The sequence below is a fragment of the Manduca sexta genome, chromosome 11 (genome assembly GCF_014839805.1).
Source record: "Manduca sexta isolate Smith_Timp_Sample1 chromosome 11, JHU_Msex_v1.0, whole genome shotgun sequence".
NCBI lineage: Eukaryota > Metazoa > Arthropoda > Insecta > Lepidoptera > Sphingidae > Manduca > Manduca sexta.
Window position 1 is genome coordinate 12833889 of NC_051125.1, and position 22739 is coordinate 12856627.

At 34.6% G+C, this 22739-nt stretch overlaps 1 protein-coding gene across 1 annotated transcript; it reads right to left on the minus strand.

The window, feature by feature from the left end:
• Positions 1-321: 321 nt before the first annotated feature.
• LOC115445877 (neuroglobin) lies at positions 322-20848 on the minus strand. Its single transcript, XM_030172358.2, has 4 exons — positions 20619-20848; positions 19971-20222; positions 3233-3464; positions 322-1688 (listed from the first exon to the last, which is right to left on the minus strand). The coding sequence occupies exons 2-4, from the start codon at positions 20147-20149 to the stop codon at positions 1524-1526; spliced, it is 576 nt and encodes a 191-aa protein (XP_030028218.1). The 5' UTR covers positions 20150-20222; positions 20619-20848; the 3' UTR covers positions 322-1523.
• Between the last annotated feature and the right edge of the window lie 1891 nt (positions 20849-22739).

Below are 22739 nucleotides of genomic sequence, written 5' to 3' on the forward strand. Positions count from 1 at the left end.
CCCTATATTAAAACATACACATCAATAACTATTGTGATTAAAAAACATGACAATATTGTACAAGTACACGCTATTTCGAGTTCCGAAAAGCGTTTGCGTAAGGTAACTGGATTGACTATATTATAAACAAAATAAACCTATATTTTGTATGTTATTGTTAAGATATTTCGCCGGGTCTGCTGTATTGTTTGAGTTGTATTGGCGAGTACTATCTCTTCTTAACATCGATGTAAACTACTGCCGAGTACTATACATTTATCTAAAGGTGATCTTAGATTTATGTGTGACTTTTTCATTGTTTTTTGAGTAAAAAAACAACAATAATAGGCAACAATATTTAATTACTGAATAATTAAGTTCTACGTATATGTATAACATAGAAACCAGTCATCAGATATATTATGTATCAAATGTACAGTATTTTTATTATTTTTTAATTTTTAAAAATCTTAACTAAATGAAAAACTATAAAGTCTTAAATATTATTTTAAGAATTTAATATTATTTGTGTACAGTACGCTCCCATAGCCCAGACAATATTGTGAAGTGATATATGATAATATACTAAAGCTACATTTCGCTGGCTCACTATTACAGCGTTCCGAGTTGATTTTATCATTGTTAGAAAAATTTTATTTGAAAATTTCATGTGGGTAATAATTAGAAAAGAGAATAATTCATGGTTTCTTATTTATCTTCTATGATTATTGGATATTTTAACTTAAAAGGACATGGAACTATGTGATATGTGCAATTCAATTTATCCAAAAACTATAACTCATAACTTTGTATTCGTGAGCAGTGTTTAATTATTCCTAAATTTCATAATAAAATGTAAAGTAATACCTAAATGTTGTATATTACATATTTGCAGTTTGGAAGCGTAATAAATTGGGGGAGTAAAATCTTCAGGGAGCATACTTTCTATAAAAATGATTGCAGTATTTGTATAATTTTCAAACAATGTCATAATATTAAATTTATAACAAAACTCTAGCTGTCATAAGGAATTTGCGTGGATGTATTGATTTGACACTAGTATCTTAAACCTTTGGAAATTATAAGAGATAACTCTTCCTTCAGTACGGTCAGCCTCAAACGTATGTCTGTTGAAAGGAAAACGTTTTGTTATCATTTAAGACATTGTATGTATTTAATAAAAAATACTTAAGCTGACATTTAAGCGCCTGTCCGTTGAGTCGGTGAGGTTTATAAACAAAATGTAAATAAAATTCGGCTGTCCAAATCCGTCGTATGCTTTGACTTAAGATATCATTTGAGATGCTGTTAATATCTGTTTATAAAATAGCATATTAAAATGCTGACTGTAAATTGATAATGTCTTGGCTAATATTGCACTTCAGAGCAATATTAATTAGCATCTATTTATACTATCCTACAATACACTCATATGAGGCTGACTATAGTTTGGAAAATGGAAATAATTTTCACAAAGCATAATCGACCTAACTTAAAATAAAATTCAAGTCATTCGTTATATGTTTATTGTTTTCCACTTCGTGTCAAGTTTGTGTATCCCCATTCTCTTTTCCTGCCGAGTCTTCGTAGCCTTTGACGAGGTTCTCTAATATGAATCTAATGGTTAGTTTGTATATGTTTTCTATGTTTGGAGTGTATCTGTCGCCTAGCGTAGTTTTGGCTGCCTGGAGGAACGGCTGTTCGATTTTCTGAAACGAAAAAAATATTTGCAATTTAGTGTTATGAAAGACTAGCTTTTGCCCGCGGCTCCGCCCGCGTTATAAAGTTTTTCAGGCTAAAGTTTCCCGTTATAAAAGTAGTAGTTTCCCGGGAGCCTATGTTCTTCCCAGGGTCTCAAACTGTCTCCATACCAAATTTCATTTTAATACGTTGGGTAGTTTTTGAGTTTAACACGTTCAGACAGACAGATGCAGCGGGGGACTTTGTTTTATAAAATATGTTTTAGAACTTTTAAAGTGGAACAATCCCGTCATACATCATTATTGCATAACTTTAACCGTTTACGCAGTGCAGGCAACGGAAGCTCTCAAAACTTATAATTTTCCCCGTTTTTGTAACATGTTTCATTACTGCTCCGCTCCTATTGGTCATAGCGTGATGATATATAGCCTATAGCACTCCAGGAATAAAGGGCTATCCAACACAAAAAGATTTTTTCAGTTCAAACCGGTAGTTCCTGAGATTAGCCATTACTGCTCCGCTTCTATTGGTCATAGCGTGATGATATATAGCTTATAGCGGTCCACAAATAAAGGGCTATCCAACACAAAACGATTTTTTCAGTTGAAATCGGTAGTTCCGGAGATTAGCCATTACTGCTCCGCTCCTATTGGTCATAGCGTGATGATATATGACTTTAAGCACTCCACAAACAAAGGACTATTCAACCCAAAAAGAATTTTTCAGTTCGAATCGGTAGTTCCTGAGATTAGCCATTACTGCTCCGCTCCTATTGAATATAGCGTGATGATATATAGCTTATAGCATTCCACGAACAAAGGGCTATCCAACGCAAAAAGATTTTTTCAGTTTGGACCGGTAGTTCCTGAGATTAGCCGTTACTGCTCCGCTCCTATTGGGTATAGCGTGATGATATATAGCCTTTAGCACTCCACGAACAAAGAGCTATCCAACGCAAAAAGAATTTTTCAGTTTGAACCAGTAGTTCCTGAGATTAGCCATTACTGATCCGCCCCTATTGGGTATAGCGTGATGATATATAGCCTATAGCACTCCACGAACAAAGGGCTATACAACGCAAAAAGAATTTTTCGGTTTAGACCGGTAGTTCCTGAGATTAGCGCGTTCAAACAAACAAACAAACAAACTCTTCAGCTTTATATAATAGTATAGATATCTACTTTAAAAACTATGTTTGCTATTTGATAACCTTTAACAAACGGCTTTGTCTATGTTTATATTTCAAAAAGGAGGTTTGTGGTTAAAGTATTTTTTAATCAAGCATGCCAAAGTGACGCAACCTAATTTAATAGTGGGTAGAGATAGAGTGTCGACTGAAAAGAGATTCTTTCTCAGTGAATACAGTCAGTTTTGAAACTCATTAAACACAGGCTGATCTCGAAACGCGACACATTTACGTAGACCTTTATGGCCGGTTTTACACCTTATGTACAATCAATAGAATAAAATAGCGATGGCCGCTATCGGTGTGGATGTGACTAGCCTATCACCAGCAAATTCGTAACTTCAAGATAGTCAACAACAACCTTACCCAAAAATTCTCTGCCTTGAAGCCCGGCACCTGGTGGTGCGTGGCACCGACATGCCTGATGTAAGCGAAGAAACTGTCCACGTCGCCCAGACCCTTGATGCCCTCGTCCAGCGTGTGCATCACTTTAGTTGCATGTTCTGCTAACTCTTCAGATTGTGCCTGGTCTTCTATGGTGCGTAGCTCACTGAACTTGTCGAACAAGTGTAGCAATTCCTCGTTCTCTTCGAATAATCTGGAAATCGACAGTACTTTAGTCTTCAAGTGTTTTTCGTGAAATATACTGGTATAGATTTATATTTATGAGCGAAAGGCCTAGGATTTATTTTTGAGAAGACAGCAGCCATATTTACTTTAGGCAGCAAGTCCTATACCTTTTTCTATTCTAGGGTAATATGATCATTTATCGCCAAGCAGACTATAATATATAATTTATAATTTCTCGACGTGGTTATTAAAAAGTCGCTGTTCACCAGTCATGATTCTTACGTTTTATTTTTTTGCTCCTATGCTGTTGGCGTGAAGGACCACTTTTAGAGGCAGAACGAAACATTTTTAAAAACTGAGTACAACCAACTTCATCGCACCTACTTTTACGTCTAAAATACTAGAACAAAAATATATGGCAGTATTAATTTTGGTAGTATCGTAAAAAACTACATCAAGTTATTTGCAGCTTTATTATATTTTCGAAGCACCGATAATGTTCTAGATATTTCACTAAACTGCTTTATTCTTGTACATGCCCTCGTTTCACTTTTTGAAGCATACATCGCATTTGGTGGAGTCTTCAAAGCCATCCACCTGTCTCACGACCAACCTTTCTAGAATACCACAGAGAACCAGCTTATTTGCGACAAATGCAAAAAGGGTTTTAACAATAACCACAGAGCGAAGATGAACGAAACCCAGTAGTAAATAAAGAAAATGGTTTCTTACAGGAAATTACAGAAAATGAATGAGTTCAGTAGCTTTGTGCGGGAATAAAAGATCAACGCGTGGGTAGGGACGGCCGGCGGACTAACAAAATTAGTTTCTTCACAGAGAATCCGTAAGGGTCTTTTATTGATGTTTAGAATGTCTTACGCCTTATTAGATGGCGCTTGTTTTTAAGATACCTCGAAATGCTTGAGTAGTTAGTGTAAGGGCGTGTTCTTATGGTAAATATGATTCAATAAATTGTTATATTTGTAGTACTTATGCCCATATATTATAGTAACTGGCAATTTGATCGAGTACCTTATAAAGTAGGCATGTTTAGGTCCTCGTTGAATATAATTATTTTTAGTTTTCTACTATCGTTCGATTACAGAATGATATTAATTTGTAGACGGCCTACTGGCATGTAGTTTTTGATGGTTTCTATTATTATATTTTACTTTTCATTCTTACTCACAAAGTATATTAAATAATAAAATCCAATAGTATAAATCAATCAGGGAAAACAAGGTCGATAATTTATTTGTATGGGAAGCAAATTTATGATATAGTTTTAATCGTAGAGTGGTATTGACATATAACAACTTTATGTAAATAAATATCCCGGGTCGGGCAAAGTGATATTTGGGTTTTTCTGCTCAGTATCAGCCCGGAGTCTGGAATTTGTGCCCGATATGGCGATAGGCACGCCCCCTATCACATCATGGGACGGAACATACTTGGCGAAAAGTGGGTGCCCTAGTTGCGCCTCTGCATACCCCTTCGGGGATAAAATGCGTGATGTTATGTTATGTTATGTAAATAGATAAGGAAAAAGTTTCGATTCATTCCAGCCAAACTATTTGACCTTTATTTTACAAAATCGATAAGGCTCGGGTGGTACCTACAATATCGGTAATAAGACATCCATTTAAGATGGTGACTATCACGAGTAGCAGTGTTAAGCCTTGACTCCTTGTATTCTTTGACAGTTTAGTAAGTATATCGTATTGCAAGACTGGCGTCATTTGCCAGCGCGTCACGTATGTCCACTGCCCACTTATGGGCAGACAATCGTCGGAACACCATTGTACTCGACATTTGGAAGTATGCCGTCATAGCTTCAGCAAGGCCCAACATTTTTATGTTAATTAATTCTTTGTGTTACTATGTAAGACTTGATACATTTGAACAAGTGAATGACGCGTTCTTCGCCCGATGGCGAGGGCATTGCACAGTAACTGTACTATATCTTGTTTACAAAACATTTTTAGGTCGTAGTTGAGTTATAAAATTTTGAGAAAGAAGAAGAAAGAATACTATATAATAATATTAGTGAGAATACTAATGAAAAACTTGAATACAAAGAACGTTTTATAGGAACCTAATGGTTACAGTAGATATAAAATCTTTGATTTACTTTCTTATACGGCCACGGTAAAGTAATCCCACTGAACTTGATGGTAAGTGTAGTGGAGTCCAATAGAATGGCGACTGACAAGAGATGATTACCTCTCGGTAGTCGATATAATTATGCTGGCCTGTTGAACCGGATATATACAGGCTGATACCGGAACGTTAATAAGCTACTTTTTGCACGCATTCTCGACTAAAGCATTTTCTTGGATAAAAAAGGCGCTACGTGCACTTCTCTAGTATAAAAAGAGTCTTAATACTTTAATAATATATAAAATTATACTTATTCATTCAGCTCAATTTGGAAATATGTCAATTTCCATAGAAATCCTTTGAACCAGTTTATGCCTTAACTTCTAAAAGCATCCTTTCTTCCAGATGTAAAACACCTTCACAAAGTTTCTCATTAAATCTTAGGAAATAGCGTGATAGAACTAAGCTGTTATTTATTTGCACTGTGAAAATCCCAACTAGAAACGTAACTATCTGACTGTAACCAGCACAACATGGCACATTTTGATCAGTGTAATATCGAAATTCAATAAATACTTCTTCTTAATCCCCATTCCTATTCGTTAAGATTAGCTCATCCTTATTTACCATTAGCAGACCCACCACATCGTTAGTCATACTTTTGTAAAAAATAATATACAAGATTTTTAAAATCTGAGTCCTCGTGTTAAACACTTGTAAGACGGTTAAGCCATGTAGGTTCAAGACTAAGGAAACCAACCACGACCTTCGTTCTTAAGAAAACAAGGGACGTATCCAAAGAAGAACAAGTGGGCTGTAGGCCAAACGCATAAGTATATATATTTATTACTACGTTCCTTTGTAATTAATTATATTGCTGTGTTCTGCTTATTCTATCCAATGTGGATTTGGGCCGGATTTTTATGACCGGTCACTTTACGTTAATTCCCTTTGGCAGATATAATCTTAGGTAAATTGTAACAAATTAAATATAAGTGTTGCCCAATTTGGAAATTGTCCAGTGTAATTACTTTTCCTTTCTGACCTTGTCTAAATGTTGGATTGGATTTGATTTACTCAATTATGAACAAGGAATATATTTTATATAAAATGACGTACCGATTGAATTGGACGTTTACGCATCAACTGTTTCCGGTAATGGGGTAGCATCGAGCAAGGGCGGAGTGAGGATATGGCCCGGGGGGTGTGACCCTAAACTGTCAGCACTGAAACGGGTCAAGTAATGACCGCTTAAAATTTGTGCGTTGCTTATAATATTAATTTGTTTCGCACGAACTCAAATAGAAATTCGTAAAGCAGGACAAAATACTATGGGACTGTTTCACAACTCCTGAGTATTTATAAGCCAACTAAATACAAAAGTCAGACTAATTTATGCTTCTAAATAAATGGTACTTAATAAATAAATACTGTCTACATTAGCTGTTTAATACGATAACTCTTAAATATAATTTACCTAAAACTTGTGAGGTAGGCTCAAAGTCTTAAAGTATTTATATACTTGAATATAACATTAAATGCGATTTAGTATAGCTTACCACATTTTTTATTTGGTAGCGTTTTCATCCCAAATTTTCTAATTTTAATGCGTTTGTAATGCAGTTTAAATATTTCAACTCTTTTTTACTAAGTAAAATATGAACAGATCACTTTTACGCGCAAATTAGAATTAAGTTGTTTACTGCAATATTCCAATTAAACTATCCATGGCGAGGATTTATTGTTAGTGGACACACGCACACACCATCACGAATTTATCCCCGAAGGGGTATGTAGAGGTGCAACCAGGGCACCTACTTTTCGCCAAGTGTGTTCCGTCCCAGGATGTGATAGAGGGCGAACCTATCGCCATATCGGGCACAAATTACAGACGCCGGGCTGGTATTGAGCAAAAAAACCCAAATATCACTTTGCCCGACCCGGGATTGGAACCCAGGACCTCAGAGCGTTGCCGTACCGCGCATGCAGTACAACTACGCCACCGAGGCAGTCGAGATTGGTAGTGGAGACTTAACTAATTTATTAAGGTTCCGTTTTGACGGTGATTTATGGCTATAAAATAATCGAAAACTCTGTCCGTATGCAAATTACATACTTTGTGATCAATCGCCCGCTATCGAATAGCAGGAAAACATTAATTTGTGAGCGAGAGACGCCATAATTAGCGAGTTGACAGTTTTCGGAAAAGTATTTTACAAATTACACACGCTTATTTTATACCCTTGACACGTAATTATCTTTTTCTCGAAATACCTTAATGGGTATAATATTATACAAATTACTATAACTTTTATAAATTCTTATATGTCTAAGTAATATTAATAACAAATATTAAATTTTTGCCGGTGTACCAATATATAAATTTGCATGCTGTGGTCTCCTATAATTGAAGAAGCACGTCACATTGTTAATTGTAAAAATGCTACATTTAATATATACTTCGTTGGAGGTTCTTAAATAAATAAATAAATAAAAGTAACAAATTTTATTTTCTTGATTTGGAATATCGCGCAAATGTCCGGTCACGTGACATTTGAGTTGTGACGCCATATTTATTAATGAAAACAAAGTATACCACGTCGATCGACGGAAAATTTTACGTAAAATGTAAAATGTGACATCAAACGCGTCTCAATCATGGACGTCGCGTTTCGGTTCTTGTTAATAATCAACAGATAAAAAATGCCTTTATATTATTTGAAAATAAAATATTGCAATTTATCTGTATGTAATAAATACTGTATAATTATTGATTGAGCATACTTTACTTTATAGATACAATATATTTCATATTTTATTGTAATAGCTTTTAATTATAATTAGCCTAAATATTCGTAAATTTGAATTCTGCCGGCGATATGATTGAATGATGATTTTGGAGTCAATACCAGAATTATCACGTGACATAGAATAACAAAACTAAAAGTTAAACCCATGACGAAACTTAATAATTAACAAATATAACCGGAAGGTAGGAGCAGGTAAACAAACTTGTAAATATTGACATCTTTGGACCTATACAATATCTTGACTTTAATTTAATATAATTAAAAACAAATATAATCATCGACTCTGTATTAATTAAATAAATATACAGTCTTGTTGCTGGACACTGACCTCTTACACTATAATATTTAGACACTTTGTTAGTGTCTTTGGGCCCCAAACTTTTCTAAATAGCACAGAACAAAGCATTTTCCCAACAGTCTACCGTTTGGTCTGAAAACAATACTCTCAGAGCTGACATAATAATGGTGAATCTTATACCTACGTAAAACCTGGTTATTTCGTCTCTGAAATAGTGGAAAAATAACAATTACTTATGAAAAGGGGGTTCATGATGTATTCGTTGCACACAGTTGAAACATAAAGGTGATCCACGGTTGGTATGAGTTTTATTAGTTACAATAAAATTAGTATTGTAGATATTCTAACAATATACGATTGATAAAGGCTCAAATAAACTGTGGGACATTTATTTATTTAGCTCATCATATACAAAATAAACAGGCGGACTTAATAGCATAAGCATTCTCTACCAATCAACCTTAGGGTGGTGCAGAGAATAGATTTATTCCCGAATAACATTTATACTGAACTAAAAAGCTGCGATAGCCTAGTTGGGTGTGGAACGGACTGCCAAGATGAATGTCCGCAGGTTCAAATCCCAAGGGCACATACCTCTGACTTTTAGAAAATAATGTGTGTATTCTTTGTGAATTATCGTTCGCTTTAATGGCGAAGGAAAACATCGTGAGGAAACCTGCACACCTGAGAAGTTCTCTATAGGAATTTCGAAGGTGTGTGAGGTCTACCAATCCGCACTAGGCCAGCGTGGTAAACTAATGCCTAATCCCTCTCAGTAGTAGAAGAGGCCCGTGCTCAGCAGTGGGACAGTATATAATACAGGGCTGATATTATTATTATAACATTTATACGCGAGTAGAATTGCGAGCATAAGTTAGTATATGATTTTTTCAAGAATTAGATTATTTCCATCAAAAATGTTGAATATTAAAACAAACGATCATTAAAGGTAATATTTCAGCTGTTCGGCAGATCAAAGGCGCGTTTGTTGACTCAAGCCGCCGCATCGTGAATCTTTGACAAAATTAGACCGCCGAGTAAGAAAACAGTTATAGGTTAAAAATAAATGAAAAACCCACGTTAAAAATGTTGACCTTAATATGTTGGAGCTGGTTAACTACACTTCAGATTTATTGCTACAAAACTACTAGAAGTAATACACTTAGTGTAATGAAAAAGTATTGAAAACATAGCAGATGAAATATTTTTGAAACATTTACTATATAAATTAGGTATAATTTAAGTTGTAATGTACCTAATTGGATTTTTAAAGTACGATTAATGATTTCTTATGTTTACGCGAATGTTAAAAATTGAAATTAAACTATTCACAGTTCGCCCAGTAACCATGAAAGCTGCAAAGGCGCCGAAACGTCGGGAGTAAATAATAATTACCGCGATAAAATCCGTAAATAGTTTTATTTCAATACTTAACTCTTGAAGCATTAGTAAAGATACCAGTTATCACATACGAAACAGCGATATCTCAGTCATACCGACTTAAAAACACGCTACAGCTTTGTTCTTCTACACACAATCCGTATACTACATTTTGAGTCTCAATACCAAATTTATTACCCTTCTGTAAAATATTGTCCAATAGAATCTAAGATTTATTTCAGAGGAAATTAACCACAAAACCGCACGCTTATGGAGGAATATTTATCGTCCGCACACACTAGCTAAGTGGATTAAGTGTGTGTTTACACGGGCGGTTTACGCGCATTTCTGCTAAACGCGCGTTGTTTCGGCTCACCATTTTTTTCGTTGTTAACATATATTACAATTTATTTTTAACGTTACGGTTTTGCTGAATCATTTCGCTTGTTTTGAGAAAGGCATTCATGTCTTACCATCGGCATTTCCTTGGTGAGTGAGTCAAGCGTTCTGGACATTATAGGCCATCGGTTACTGGAAATAGAGAGCATGACGCGAGCATAAACAAATAGGTAAATACAACTATAAATTCCTTTTTTACTAGTGTGTGTTTATTACCCACACAAACGCACTCTAACATGTCAATGACCTACAAAATAAGTAAGTACAAATTAATAGTTGGTACACACCATTGAAATAAAAATTTCTTTTGTGGGCACTCATAAACATTAAATAAGTGCTTACATCTTGATACAGAAGATTTCTAGAGCCACATATTAATCCTTCCTTTCCTTTATTACTTTCATTTGCCATGACTATTCTTGTGTTATAGACCCACTTATTAGTTTTCATAAGCAATAGAAACTTCGACAACATCAACCATAGCACGCATAATTGTAGATCAACAAACAAACGCACCAACGAATTCTACAGGCCGTAATAATAAATGTAACTTAGTGACGCTCTCAAGTGCGTCATCAGATGGGATGCTGTCAAACTAAGCCTCCCCCCACGCCCCCCGAGGCAATACTTATGCGCTCTGTCTCCACACCGAATGCACGCCCATGCACGGGTATATTTGTCGCGGCCCTAGGCACAGTTAAGTATGTATCATGGTTGCCAAATAACATTGAGGCCTATGAGGACTCGCAAACATTTCCAGACCTTCTCCCCTCCTCCCATCCTAATAGGTTTCCTTATCCTTCCCTCACACTTCCTTCTCAGTTATCCCCTCCCAACTTTCCTCCAGGGTCTTACAGTCACTAGGCCGGGGGATTCTAGTATCCCATTCACAGGTATCCCCTGGTGTTGACTGCGGGGTCCAATACCCAAAACGAATACTCGAAACGTTGTAGGCATTCCTATCAATTTTCGCCCCTCCCCCTATAATATGCTTCAGAATATACACGGAGAAAAATGGAAGGGCGAGTTGCGCTGCTGCCTATCCCTTCGAAGATAAAAGTAGTAAGTGTAAAGTGTGTTTACAGTCAGAAACAAAAATAGCGACACACATTAAAAAATTCAAATCGCCTCCTTACTGAAATAAACTTCACAGGGCTTTACTCTCTTTTAAATAAAGTAAAAAGAATATATAGATTGAAGTAAATGTGTTCTAGCGTTTTGAAGTTTTTAATTTGTTCAGCTACTTTTGTAGCCGACGTAAATACACACTTATGTGTATACCGTGTGCGTATCTTGCAGGTGATAGAGGTTAAACGTAAATAAATAAAACATTGTTGAAATAGTAATATTTGTAATGTATTTAGAATGGCATTTTAATTGCGATTAACAACATAGATCGTTATGTAAATGGTTAAAATAATAACATATTTCAAGAATTTGACGGAGTACGTAAAACAGATTTTAGTTATATATTATTGTTTATAATACCTACCCAATTACCTAAAGCATTCACTGTATTTATTCAAATATTCCACAGTAAATATCAGTACACTTCAGTGGCGAAAGGTGAAATTTTCCGAAGGGGAACCCGACGTAACATATAGGTACTAATATGCGTGAATGCAGTTTGCAAATTGTTTTAACGATAATTACATTCTACATAAATTAATTTATATAATTCTTTTATATTGTACACTTAGTAAAATAACTGCAAATGTATTTTGATTAGTGTAACAATTGTTTGTGAACCCATTAAAATAAATATAAAAATATAGGGAAGCCGACAGGAATCTGATTGTACGGACCCTTGGCCACAATTATACTTTGTATGATACAGATGATCCTAAGTATCATGTATGTAGTCCCATTTATCAAAGAACATATAATTTTTCCGTGATAAAATGTAGCCCAGACTATTTTTTTAAATTCCATTACAAGCTAATTAAGTTCCAATTTGAACTTATTGCAGACCACAATTATTTTTAATAACAAGCTGTTACATTGGTATAGTGTAGTCAATTACATAACAGAGGACCCTGTAAGGCAATCCATCAATATTGGTTCAGCTATGTGGAAGATCCAAAATTTCTAATGTTAACAAACATACCAAACAACTAGAATGCCTTTTCGGTCTTAGTTGCGCATATATCTATATCTATACTATTATATAAAGCTGAAGAGTTTGTTTGTTTGTTTGTTTGTTTGTTTGTTTGAACGCGCTAATCTCAGGAACTACTGGTCCAAACTGAAAAATTCTTTTTGAGTTGGATAGCCCTATGTTCGTGGAGTGCTATAGGCTATATATCATCACGCTATACCCAATAGGAGCGGAGCAGTAATGCCTAATCTCAGGAACTATCGGTCCGAACTGAAAAATTCTTTTTGCGTTGGATAGCCCTTTGTTCGTGGAGTGCTATAGGCTATATATCATCACGCTATACCCAATAGGAGCGGAGCAGTAATGGCTAATCTCAGGAACTACCGGTCCAAACTGAAAAATTCTTTTTGCGTTGGATAGCCTTTTGTTCGTGAAGTGCTATAGGCTATATATCATCACGCTATGACCAATAGGAGCAGAGCAGTAACGGCTAATCTCAGAAACTAGGAGTTTGAACTGAATAATTCTTTTTGTGTTGGATAGCCCTTTGTTCCTGGAATGCTATAGGCTATATATATCATCACGCTATGCCCTATAGGAGCGGAGCAGTAATCGCTAATCTCAGGAACTACCGGTTCGAACTGAAAAAATATTTTTGTGTTGGATAGCCCTTTGTTCCTGGAGTGCTATAGGTTATATATCGTCACGCTATGACCAATAGGAGCGGAGCAGTAATGAAACATGATGCAAAAACGGGGACAATTTATTAGTTTTGAGAGCTTCTGTTGCGTGCGCTGCGTAAACGGTTAAAGTTATGCAACAATAATGTATGACGGGATTGTTCCTCTTAAAAAGTTCTACAAAAATATCATAAAACAAAAGTCCCCCGCTGCATCGGTCTGCCCGAACGTGTTAAACTTAAAAACTACCCAACGTATTAGGATAAAATTTGGTATGGAGACAGTTTGAGATCCTGGGAAGAACATAGGCTCCCGGGAAAATATATAGCGTGACTTTTATAACGGAAAACTTTAGCCCGAAAAACTTTATAACGCGGGCGGAGCCGCGGGCAAAAGCTAGTAAATCTATAAAATAACCTTTATTTCGTAAACATAGATTCAATGATATTCTATTGTATAAATCAGATTACGTAAAGTTTATAATAATAATATCCCGTCCCACTGTTGGGCACGGGCCTCCTCTACTTCTAAAAGGGATTAGGCCTTAGTTCATCACGCTGGCCTAGTGCCGATTGATAGACTTCATATAACCTCAAAATTCCTAAACTTAGGTATGTAGGTTTCTTCACGATGTTTTCCTTCACCGTAAAGCAAGCAATAATTCACAAATATTTAACGATAAATAATCTGTATAACTCAAAGCTTTGTTTCGCTCTTATTTACATGAGAAAACAGAATTTGCATACAAACGCTCTTACAATTAATTCCGTTGACTGCAAACGTGCAGACTTGCACATCGATTGCAGAGTTCGTACGCTATGAACAGAGTATGACGTACTGCGTACTTTCCCGAGATTCTATAATAAGGAATCATTTTATTATTGACTAACTCTTGCCTTAGAATAAGTTATTATATAGAGGTTTGTAATGTAGTTGTTTTATGTATAAGGAGACTTTATGCCATCAATTTCTATCAGTCTGCTTTGGTTAACGCAGAAATGAGGCTATGTGGGTGTTTAAAACATTACTAAGACATTAACAGGAACATCGTGTTTATGGGTAGCTATAAATGAACAATCTCACAAGGGCCTCATTTTCGCGTAAATTACTTATAAAAAAAAATACTTATATACCAAAGTAAAAACAAAATTTTTCAGCCGGCCGCCATCTTGTACGCTGTGTCTGAGAGGCTTTCGTCAAAATGGCTTTAATTATTCCGTCCGATATAATTTTATTCCCTTGCTGTTAGTGTTTAATTAAAGTTCGCGACAAGCTGTGTAGTTATGATCCAGTTTAAGTAATTTGAAAATATTGCAAATAGCAAGTGGCAACAGGCTAGTGAATTATCACTTGCTTTAATTTATTCCTTTTAATATAGGTTTGTAGTGCTATCTGAACACAAATTGTATTCTCGTCTTCGATACATGCTTGCCTAATAAAAAAATCGAAGGAGGTAGATCACAGATATATTGTGATCAGCAAAAACATTTTTATACTATTTTAAAATTTAATTTTCTTTGTCTGTAATATTTTATGTGTTTTGCTGTAATAAACTATTTGTTTTCATGACTTTTTTCTAAAGGTGAAGGAAAAAAAACATCGTTAGGAAACCTGCGACCCGAGATGTCTATAGGAATTTTGAGGATGTGTTATTTCTATCTCCACGGGGCTAGGGTAAGAGGACTAAGGCCTAATCCCTCTTAGTACTAGAGAAGGCCCGTGTATAGCAAAATTATTTCGAGAATATGTATACATAATGGGAATGATATTTTATATAAAAAGGTATAGATAAAGCTATACTGCACTCGGCTTTCAAAAACTGCGCGATATTGCGATATCGGACACACGGCTAATTTAATATCTGTAACACACTACAATGGGTGATAAAGGCGCATCACACATAGCAACTATCTATTGAGGGTCATTTTAACGTTTTTGCGTTAAAGAATTAAACCACATAAGTTCGTCTCTCTTCTAACTCTCTCTTCTAACATTGTGCCAAAAATCATTCAGGAATAACGAATATTTTAACCAAAACTCCTGGCCGATATCGATCTTTTGATTATTTTGTAGTTCAGTGCAAATACAGAATACACTTGGTATTTCTGACTGATAGTGTGATGTTGCCACTGCGACGAATTCTCTTAGAGTATTTGAAGAGTAAGTAGTAATGGTATTGGGGTGTGTAAAATTAAAATGTTATTTTTATTGATATTTATATTGATCGAAATTTACTCTATTTTATTTTACTGTTACAGTTCGAATAACTTATTGTAAAGTGTTATTTTCAAGAAGATAAGTATGTGGTTATATTTAGTAACATAATGACAAATGAACCTGTATATTAATACGTGTAGAGAAACAGTTGTACCTACCCCTTATTTATCATATTGCGCGCACGGAGCAGTGGGAATAAATGTGCTAAATAACAACATTATCTCATTGATTTCATACTCTTTGCAACGCATACTTATACAAATTTTATTTAAAAAATCATTGCTTTATGATAGGCTAACCTATTTACTAGTACTGCTGTCAAGTGAGAATATCCTGGTGGTAGGATATATTTTATGTCTGCCCAGATAGTGACCACCGTACACAAAGTGTTAAACCACGACATAATGACCCACAAATGTGTCGCGTTCCGGGATCAGCCTGTGTATGTCCGGTTCCAACAGGCCGGCATAATTGTGTCGACTGCCGAGGAGTAATCTCTCGTTAGTCGACGTTCTGTTGGACCCCATTCCACTTACCAGCAGGTGCAGATGTTTTTTTTTGCTGTGCATATATGAAAACATGCAAGCGTTCTTATGTTCTAAATGGAAGGAACTTGTACCCGTGTGATTAAGATATTATGCGACTTACGCCCGAATACTGAAACGCTACTCAACCAACCAACTTGTCTGAGGCCTACTTAAATTTAACAGGCTACTTAATTTAAATGGCATTCTCAAACGTACATTAAAAGATTTTACGGAAAACTCAGTTGAGGAGCAGTTAATTTGCTATAGATTATAAAAAGTTTGTTTTCGTTTACATAATTTTAATAAAATGATATTTATGTGTCGTTTCACGCAGCATAATTTATGAAACATAAAAAAAAATCAAATAACGTAATACGCAGTTTAATTAAAAATGATTTCTAATTATTAAATTCTCAACATTGATGTAGTAAATACATTCCAACTTATTTATACTTGCCATTTGGCAGCATGATCAGTATTGACATTAGTCACTTTAGAAAAAAAAACTTCTGTATCTGTCAAATTTTCGTCAACAATTAAGTAAATCGTAGTGATTATTTTCTCTTTGTTAACAACATAATTCTTATTTCGTGTCTTACCACAGAAGTTTCTATTTTGTAATTATATAATCAATGCAGTCTGCAAATAACAAAACCCAAAAAATTGGTTGAAATGATACCTAAATAGAAAAACAAGAACTGCTGGATATAGTGAAAAAGTAAGTATTGGATTTATTTGGAGGCCCATCGACTTAAGAAAAAAGGGCATTGCTCGATGCGGGCTGCTTCCGACATTCAATCTGGAAATTTTTGCGGGAGGCCTTTGTTCAGCAATGGATATCATGTGGCTGATAATGTTTTTTTTTTGTTAAATAATTTTTAAAAATATATTTGTTTTATTGGCAGCTCTCGTGAGGAACACAAGCAGTGAGCTGAGGGCGAGTAGCCGGCTGTGAAGTGAGAGGCCGTGGGTTCTCTTGTATGATATATATAATCAATCAATCAATCAATAATTTATTCAAGAAATAGACTTCTGCTAGCATCTTCTATATATATGTACTATGTGTAGCAAAATGTCTGTAATGTAATGTTTATATCTCTGATATATAAGAATTACAATTAAAAAATATAATAATTACAATAAAGTTTCTTCTTGCTTCTCTAATAATTATTTCTTCATTCAGACATGTTGACTTTCAATAAAATTTATTTCCCTTAAAACTGTTACATACACACATAATAAAGCTAATCATCCCAGAAGGGGTAGGCACAGGCACAACTAGTTCTATGATATAAGCACAGGCACAACTAGTGCCATGATATGAGTACACCATGATGTACCGTAGGTTCCTACACATGAAAAATATCCCAGATGACCCTTTGATAGGTGCCTGTGGTAAAGAAACAAAGGGCAATAAATATCTGGTATTTCTTTTTATGACCGGCTAGGCTGGATCAATATCCAGTTTAAATCGATATGATGAATGAACATTGCTGAAATGACAATTCCTGAATTAAAAAGCATAATTTAGGACAATTCCTGAATTAATGAACCTAAATACTCTTCGAAAGTGTCTAATATCTCTCGATTTCTTCGATTGACCCTATATTCTTCTTCAGACAGTGATGATAGTGAAGAAAAAGACATTTTATTAAATCGAAAGAGAATATAATAACAACTAACACAACAATAAATATTTTAGCGTAAAGATTTGAGAGTAGTCGCAAGCACTCTTAAATTAATCTCAATTAACAGCCATATAAGGCGGCCTTAAATAGCTGTCAAACTTTAAGCAGGGTTTGTGAATACCGTTTGAATCAATAAGCGGACCTTAAACCTTCGTCGCCTTAAATTTCAGGTTAGGAAATAAGTGACGTTTCAGTATACCAATTTCAAAGATAACGAATGCTTAAATCCGTGAGGCCATCTTAAATATTTAAGTGGCGTTTGAGTATTCGGGCGTTAATAATTCATACCTCCAAGTAAACATATTATTCACTGTCTTACAAAACTTTGTAGTTCAAAGTTCTGAGTGCTGTTCCGACTATTTATGGATAGTAGGGGCGTTTAATATCTAGCATTCGACTTGTTCCGTCGTATATTTTTTTATATCTGATCTTAAAAATATCACTAGATTCGCCACTAGACACTTGAATGGTATATCCGTAAATAAACCGCATTCCTGTCTGAAACACTCACCGGGCGAAACCGCAGACGAACATAATGCTTTAAAATGTAATATGATTTTTAATATCACAAATCTTTACGTGTATACTGAGATTATTCTGTCACTTATCCTCATTCTTTATATTATATTAAATATGACGTAGGTTATTCCATGTTCGTTCCGCAACATTAACGTATATTCTAGAGACGAACGTCCACATAAACTATTTATTTAAAATCTGAATTAAAATGGCAACCAAAACGTCACTGTTATAACCTATTTACTCACTTGAACAACAAATAATTTTACTTATTTGACTAATATTTTTTATTCACATCCACTGCATACATAACCATACGCTGTCAATGTTGAAGATATACTAATGTCAGGTGTACGGATTGCAGTACAGTTGAGTTGAACACAATGAGTGTACGGAACGCCAGATCTAGTATGTAGTACACATATATCGGTACTCCTCAATAAATATTATTAATAAAAAAATTGTTACTAACTCATTAAAATTCTATGGACTCATCGAGTTTAAAATTTGAAAAGTTTGAAATAAATATATTATTGTAATGAAGTTTTGTTTCGTAAAAATATGAATCATTTACTTCGCTCATACTCATATTCTAATAATACGATTAGTATTGTCAGGATTGCTTTCCATTTTGTACTTGAACATTATAGTTGTCGCATGTAGTATATTATAATGTTATTCATTAAACAGTATATAAAAATATCTTATGCTAGGTATAAAAATAGATTTTGGGATTTCCTTTCTCGCCGGAAAGTCTGTTTTGAAATATTGTACCGATCCGGGAAATTTCATTGACGTACGAAGCGTAATAACAAATGTCACTGTTTTTTTGAAAATTATAACTGGTAAAATTGCTAGATTACACCCACTTACAAGCGACTAACACTCAGTCGCTTCATTAACAAAACAGTAATTTTTACTTTTGCCTAGATTATTCTTATATAAATGAAAATATAATATCTTTCTTAATTACGTAAGCGAACAAAATTCCACTAATGATACATCAAAACAAGTTATAGGAATAGTTATTGTTACTTAATTACATTTAAACCTATTTAACTTCGGACATTTTAAATTAGGTTTAACATTAATGATAAAAGTACAAGGGACATCAAAGAAGCCAGTTCAGACTGACAGGGGAAATAAAAAGATAACGCGTCACGATCCACACCGATGAGGACGATATGAGCCCTAGCCTAGATATTCTACCAACTTTTCCCTAGCTACCTAAGGTATGACTACCCGAAGAAGAAAGAAACTCCAGTCTTAATCTTTTGTCATTAATTGTCTTTGTTTTTGGTACCATTACTTATATAAGCTGGTGCACGCGCGTCACCGTATCGAAGGAATTCGATAAAAAACCTGAACATGCATGAAACAAATACCAAACAACGAAGTAAAAAAAAGCGAATTAATGAATGTTGATACAAATACTATCGTTCGTGATTTTTTTAAGCAGTTATTTGTTATTCCCGAAATTCTACTGATAGTATCAATGCGAAAGTTTGTGAGGATGGCTGTATGGATGTATGTCTGTTCCTCTTTCACGAAAAAACTACTGAACGGATTTGGATGAAAGGAGCTAGTTGACCTTGGGAAGGTTATAGGCTACTTTCTGTCCCGGGAAAATATATAGCGGGACTTTTATCCCGGAAAACTCTATCACGCGGGCGAAGCCGCGAGCAAAAGCTAGTAAATAAATATATTTTGACATTGGTTATGAGGCAACTCTTATTGCTTTAAGTTTAGTTGTACCTTTACATTACATAAACAAACGGTGGTTTTAAAATAATATATGTGTTTAAACTAAATACTTACTTAATAAACAATAATATTCCGGTCTTTTCGATCTGTCTGAAGATTCCTTTCCATGACGCCAGCATGCAGTACTGTTGCTTGGTGGTGAGCGGTGATCGTGGGTCGGCAGGCGGTGGCGGACGATCCAGCAGGTCGTGGTTGAACTCCGACGCTGCCAGCTTGGTCAGCTCGCACCCCATTATGGGTGGTCCAGAACCCAATTGTAGGAAAAAATTACACACACTTTTTTGAATATACCTCGTATTTTCACTCCTAAAACAATTTTAATATTTACATTGCAGAACTGAATTTGTTGATTAAGCGACTGTCTGCTAAAATAAGTGGCGCATACTACCGCACGCAATATTGAAAACCGCGAGTTAAAAATCAAACCAATAAATCTATCTTCTGGTCTATTATTAGACAAAAATAATCTCCGCTGATGCAGAGCGGGTCAATATTAAATATTTAGCAGAGTATTGACGAAGCAACCATTGTGAAACTATATTAATATTAGTAAAGGAAAAAAGTAAATTTTATTAGGCTCAATTTATTGTAGATATTAAAAATTGAATTTTATAAATATACTTATCAATTTATAATAATAGTTTCCACAATTAAAATTATTTTGTTATTAAATTTTAAATCTGTTAAAAATATTTCAATTACCTTTAAATTATTATGTCTTAAGTTCACAGAACGTAATATAAATATTTTGAAATTAGCGCTAATTTGCAATATTCGGAAACAAGACTAGATGGCGCTGTTAATATTATAATTACTAAAGCACATTATTTAACAAATAACACTGTTTAGTTATTCACTGCAGTTATTATGTTAATTTAATTAAGTTTCTGTCAGTTTTTTTTCACAAGTGAATCGATCGATTAAAGTTTCGTTACTGATTGAATGACAATGACACAACGCAGTATGCTAGTAGAAAGGGTTATAACGCTTATTGTAGCAGTTTTTTAACAGTTATTTTAATAGCAGTTATAAATGTAACGGTTTTGGTGCGAAAATATATGAGATTATAAATAAAATTATAATGATTTATTCCAAATTCTAGATCGTCAAACCTGTACGTGCTGTAAATGTATACAATTTTACATACGTCAGTATTTTATATTCATTATTTATTAGAATGATTAGAAGACAATGTGTCAAAGATTGTCAACCTTAGGCTTTATTATTTCCATTGTGAGTTAATGAATGTTAATTTAAAATCTTATATTAATGTTTTTCATTATTCGTACTGATTCATAACAATCAACCACCGCTATTATTTTTGTTAACAATTCTAAGACGGTAACCGCAAGCATTAAAATAAACGGGGTTCGTGAACGCCTTGTCTTGAAATAATATCCTTTATTACAATATTCTCCTTCGTAACTCAAACATGAATATTATACAAGAAGTTATGAGATGCCATCTCAGTTGGAATGATAATGAAAGAACTATTTGTTTGGCCAAATTACTAATGAATTGTATAATTTAACCGTTTATTTTATTAGGTTTCTAGCCTACTTTGCGGGTCGGTAAAGCCTTAAAATATTTATGAATGTAGATATTAAGAAATAAACAGTTTCAAATAAAATTGTCGGCCGTTATTTACACGAAAGTACTTTCACTAATAGTATTTTTTCGTTTCGTAAATGAGTCTAGTTAATTATCTACTAGAGAACCTGTTCGCAATAAAATCCAGGTGGTTTGGCGAAATATAAATCCAAATTAAGAAAAATATAGCTTTATGATTATAGGAGTAATGTACATAGATATTATGTACGTATCGGATGCTGATATGAGCGTCCTTATTTGCAACTTTTACGACTTAAATACAACTACTCAAAATAGTAATTTACACAAAATATAAGTAAAAGCAAAAACGAAATTATTATATATTTAAGTGAATTTGAGCGTTATATTTTACATTTTGAAATAATGTTATACCACCATCTATCTTCCCCATCTGTTCTACGAATGTTTTGTGACAATGACATTTTGTTTTCGTGGACCGCCAGCCGGTCGTTGGCCTTCCCAAATATAATTTCATAAAAGCATTGGCTACAAACTGTGTCATTACTTCGAAATAAAGGTATAATCACGTAATAATAACCATTTAAAAAATGGAAGTAGTTTACTGTAATAAATGTTAATTTTATTACTGTTTACGATAATATTCAACTGCCAGCTGTCTCGTTGGCATATTTGTATTTTTCGACTGGAGTGTTCAGATCTTGTTTTCGATCCCGCGTCGGGCAGATATATAGGGTTTTTCTAGTCAGTATCAGCCTGTAGTTTCGAATTTATAATCGCTACCTACCATATCATTGGAAGGAATGCACACGGCGGATAGTTAGTGCACTAGTTACGTCTCTGCCTCCCTCTAAAAGAAGGAGATCGTACTGTAACACAAGCTATGCTACTGAGGCTGTCCTACTCGAAGAATTTTAATAACATCTAACAAGAAATAGGGAATCGAGTATTACGAATGAGATATCCATTGGTGAACTTAGATCTCTCTAAGTAAGCGCCAACCACCTTAGTTTTAAACAGCCCGCATTCATACGCTACACGCCTTCTTCAAGTCGTGGGTCCATTATGCAGCAAGAATAGCAGCGGATAGGCTGATTGATTTTTTGGGGCTCATTTATTGGTCTCATGTCCAACTCCTATATATGAGTTACCGTAAAAAGATTATCTAATCACATCATATTGTTGGTTATACATACATTCATCATAATTACTGGTGGTAGGTATCACCGCAATGTCTATTCCTGCTGCCAAGCA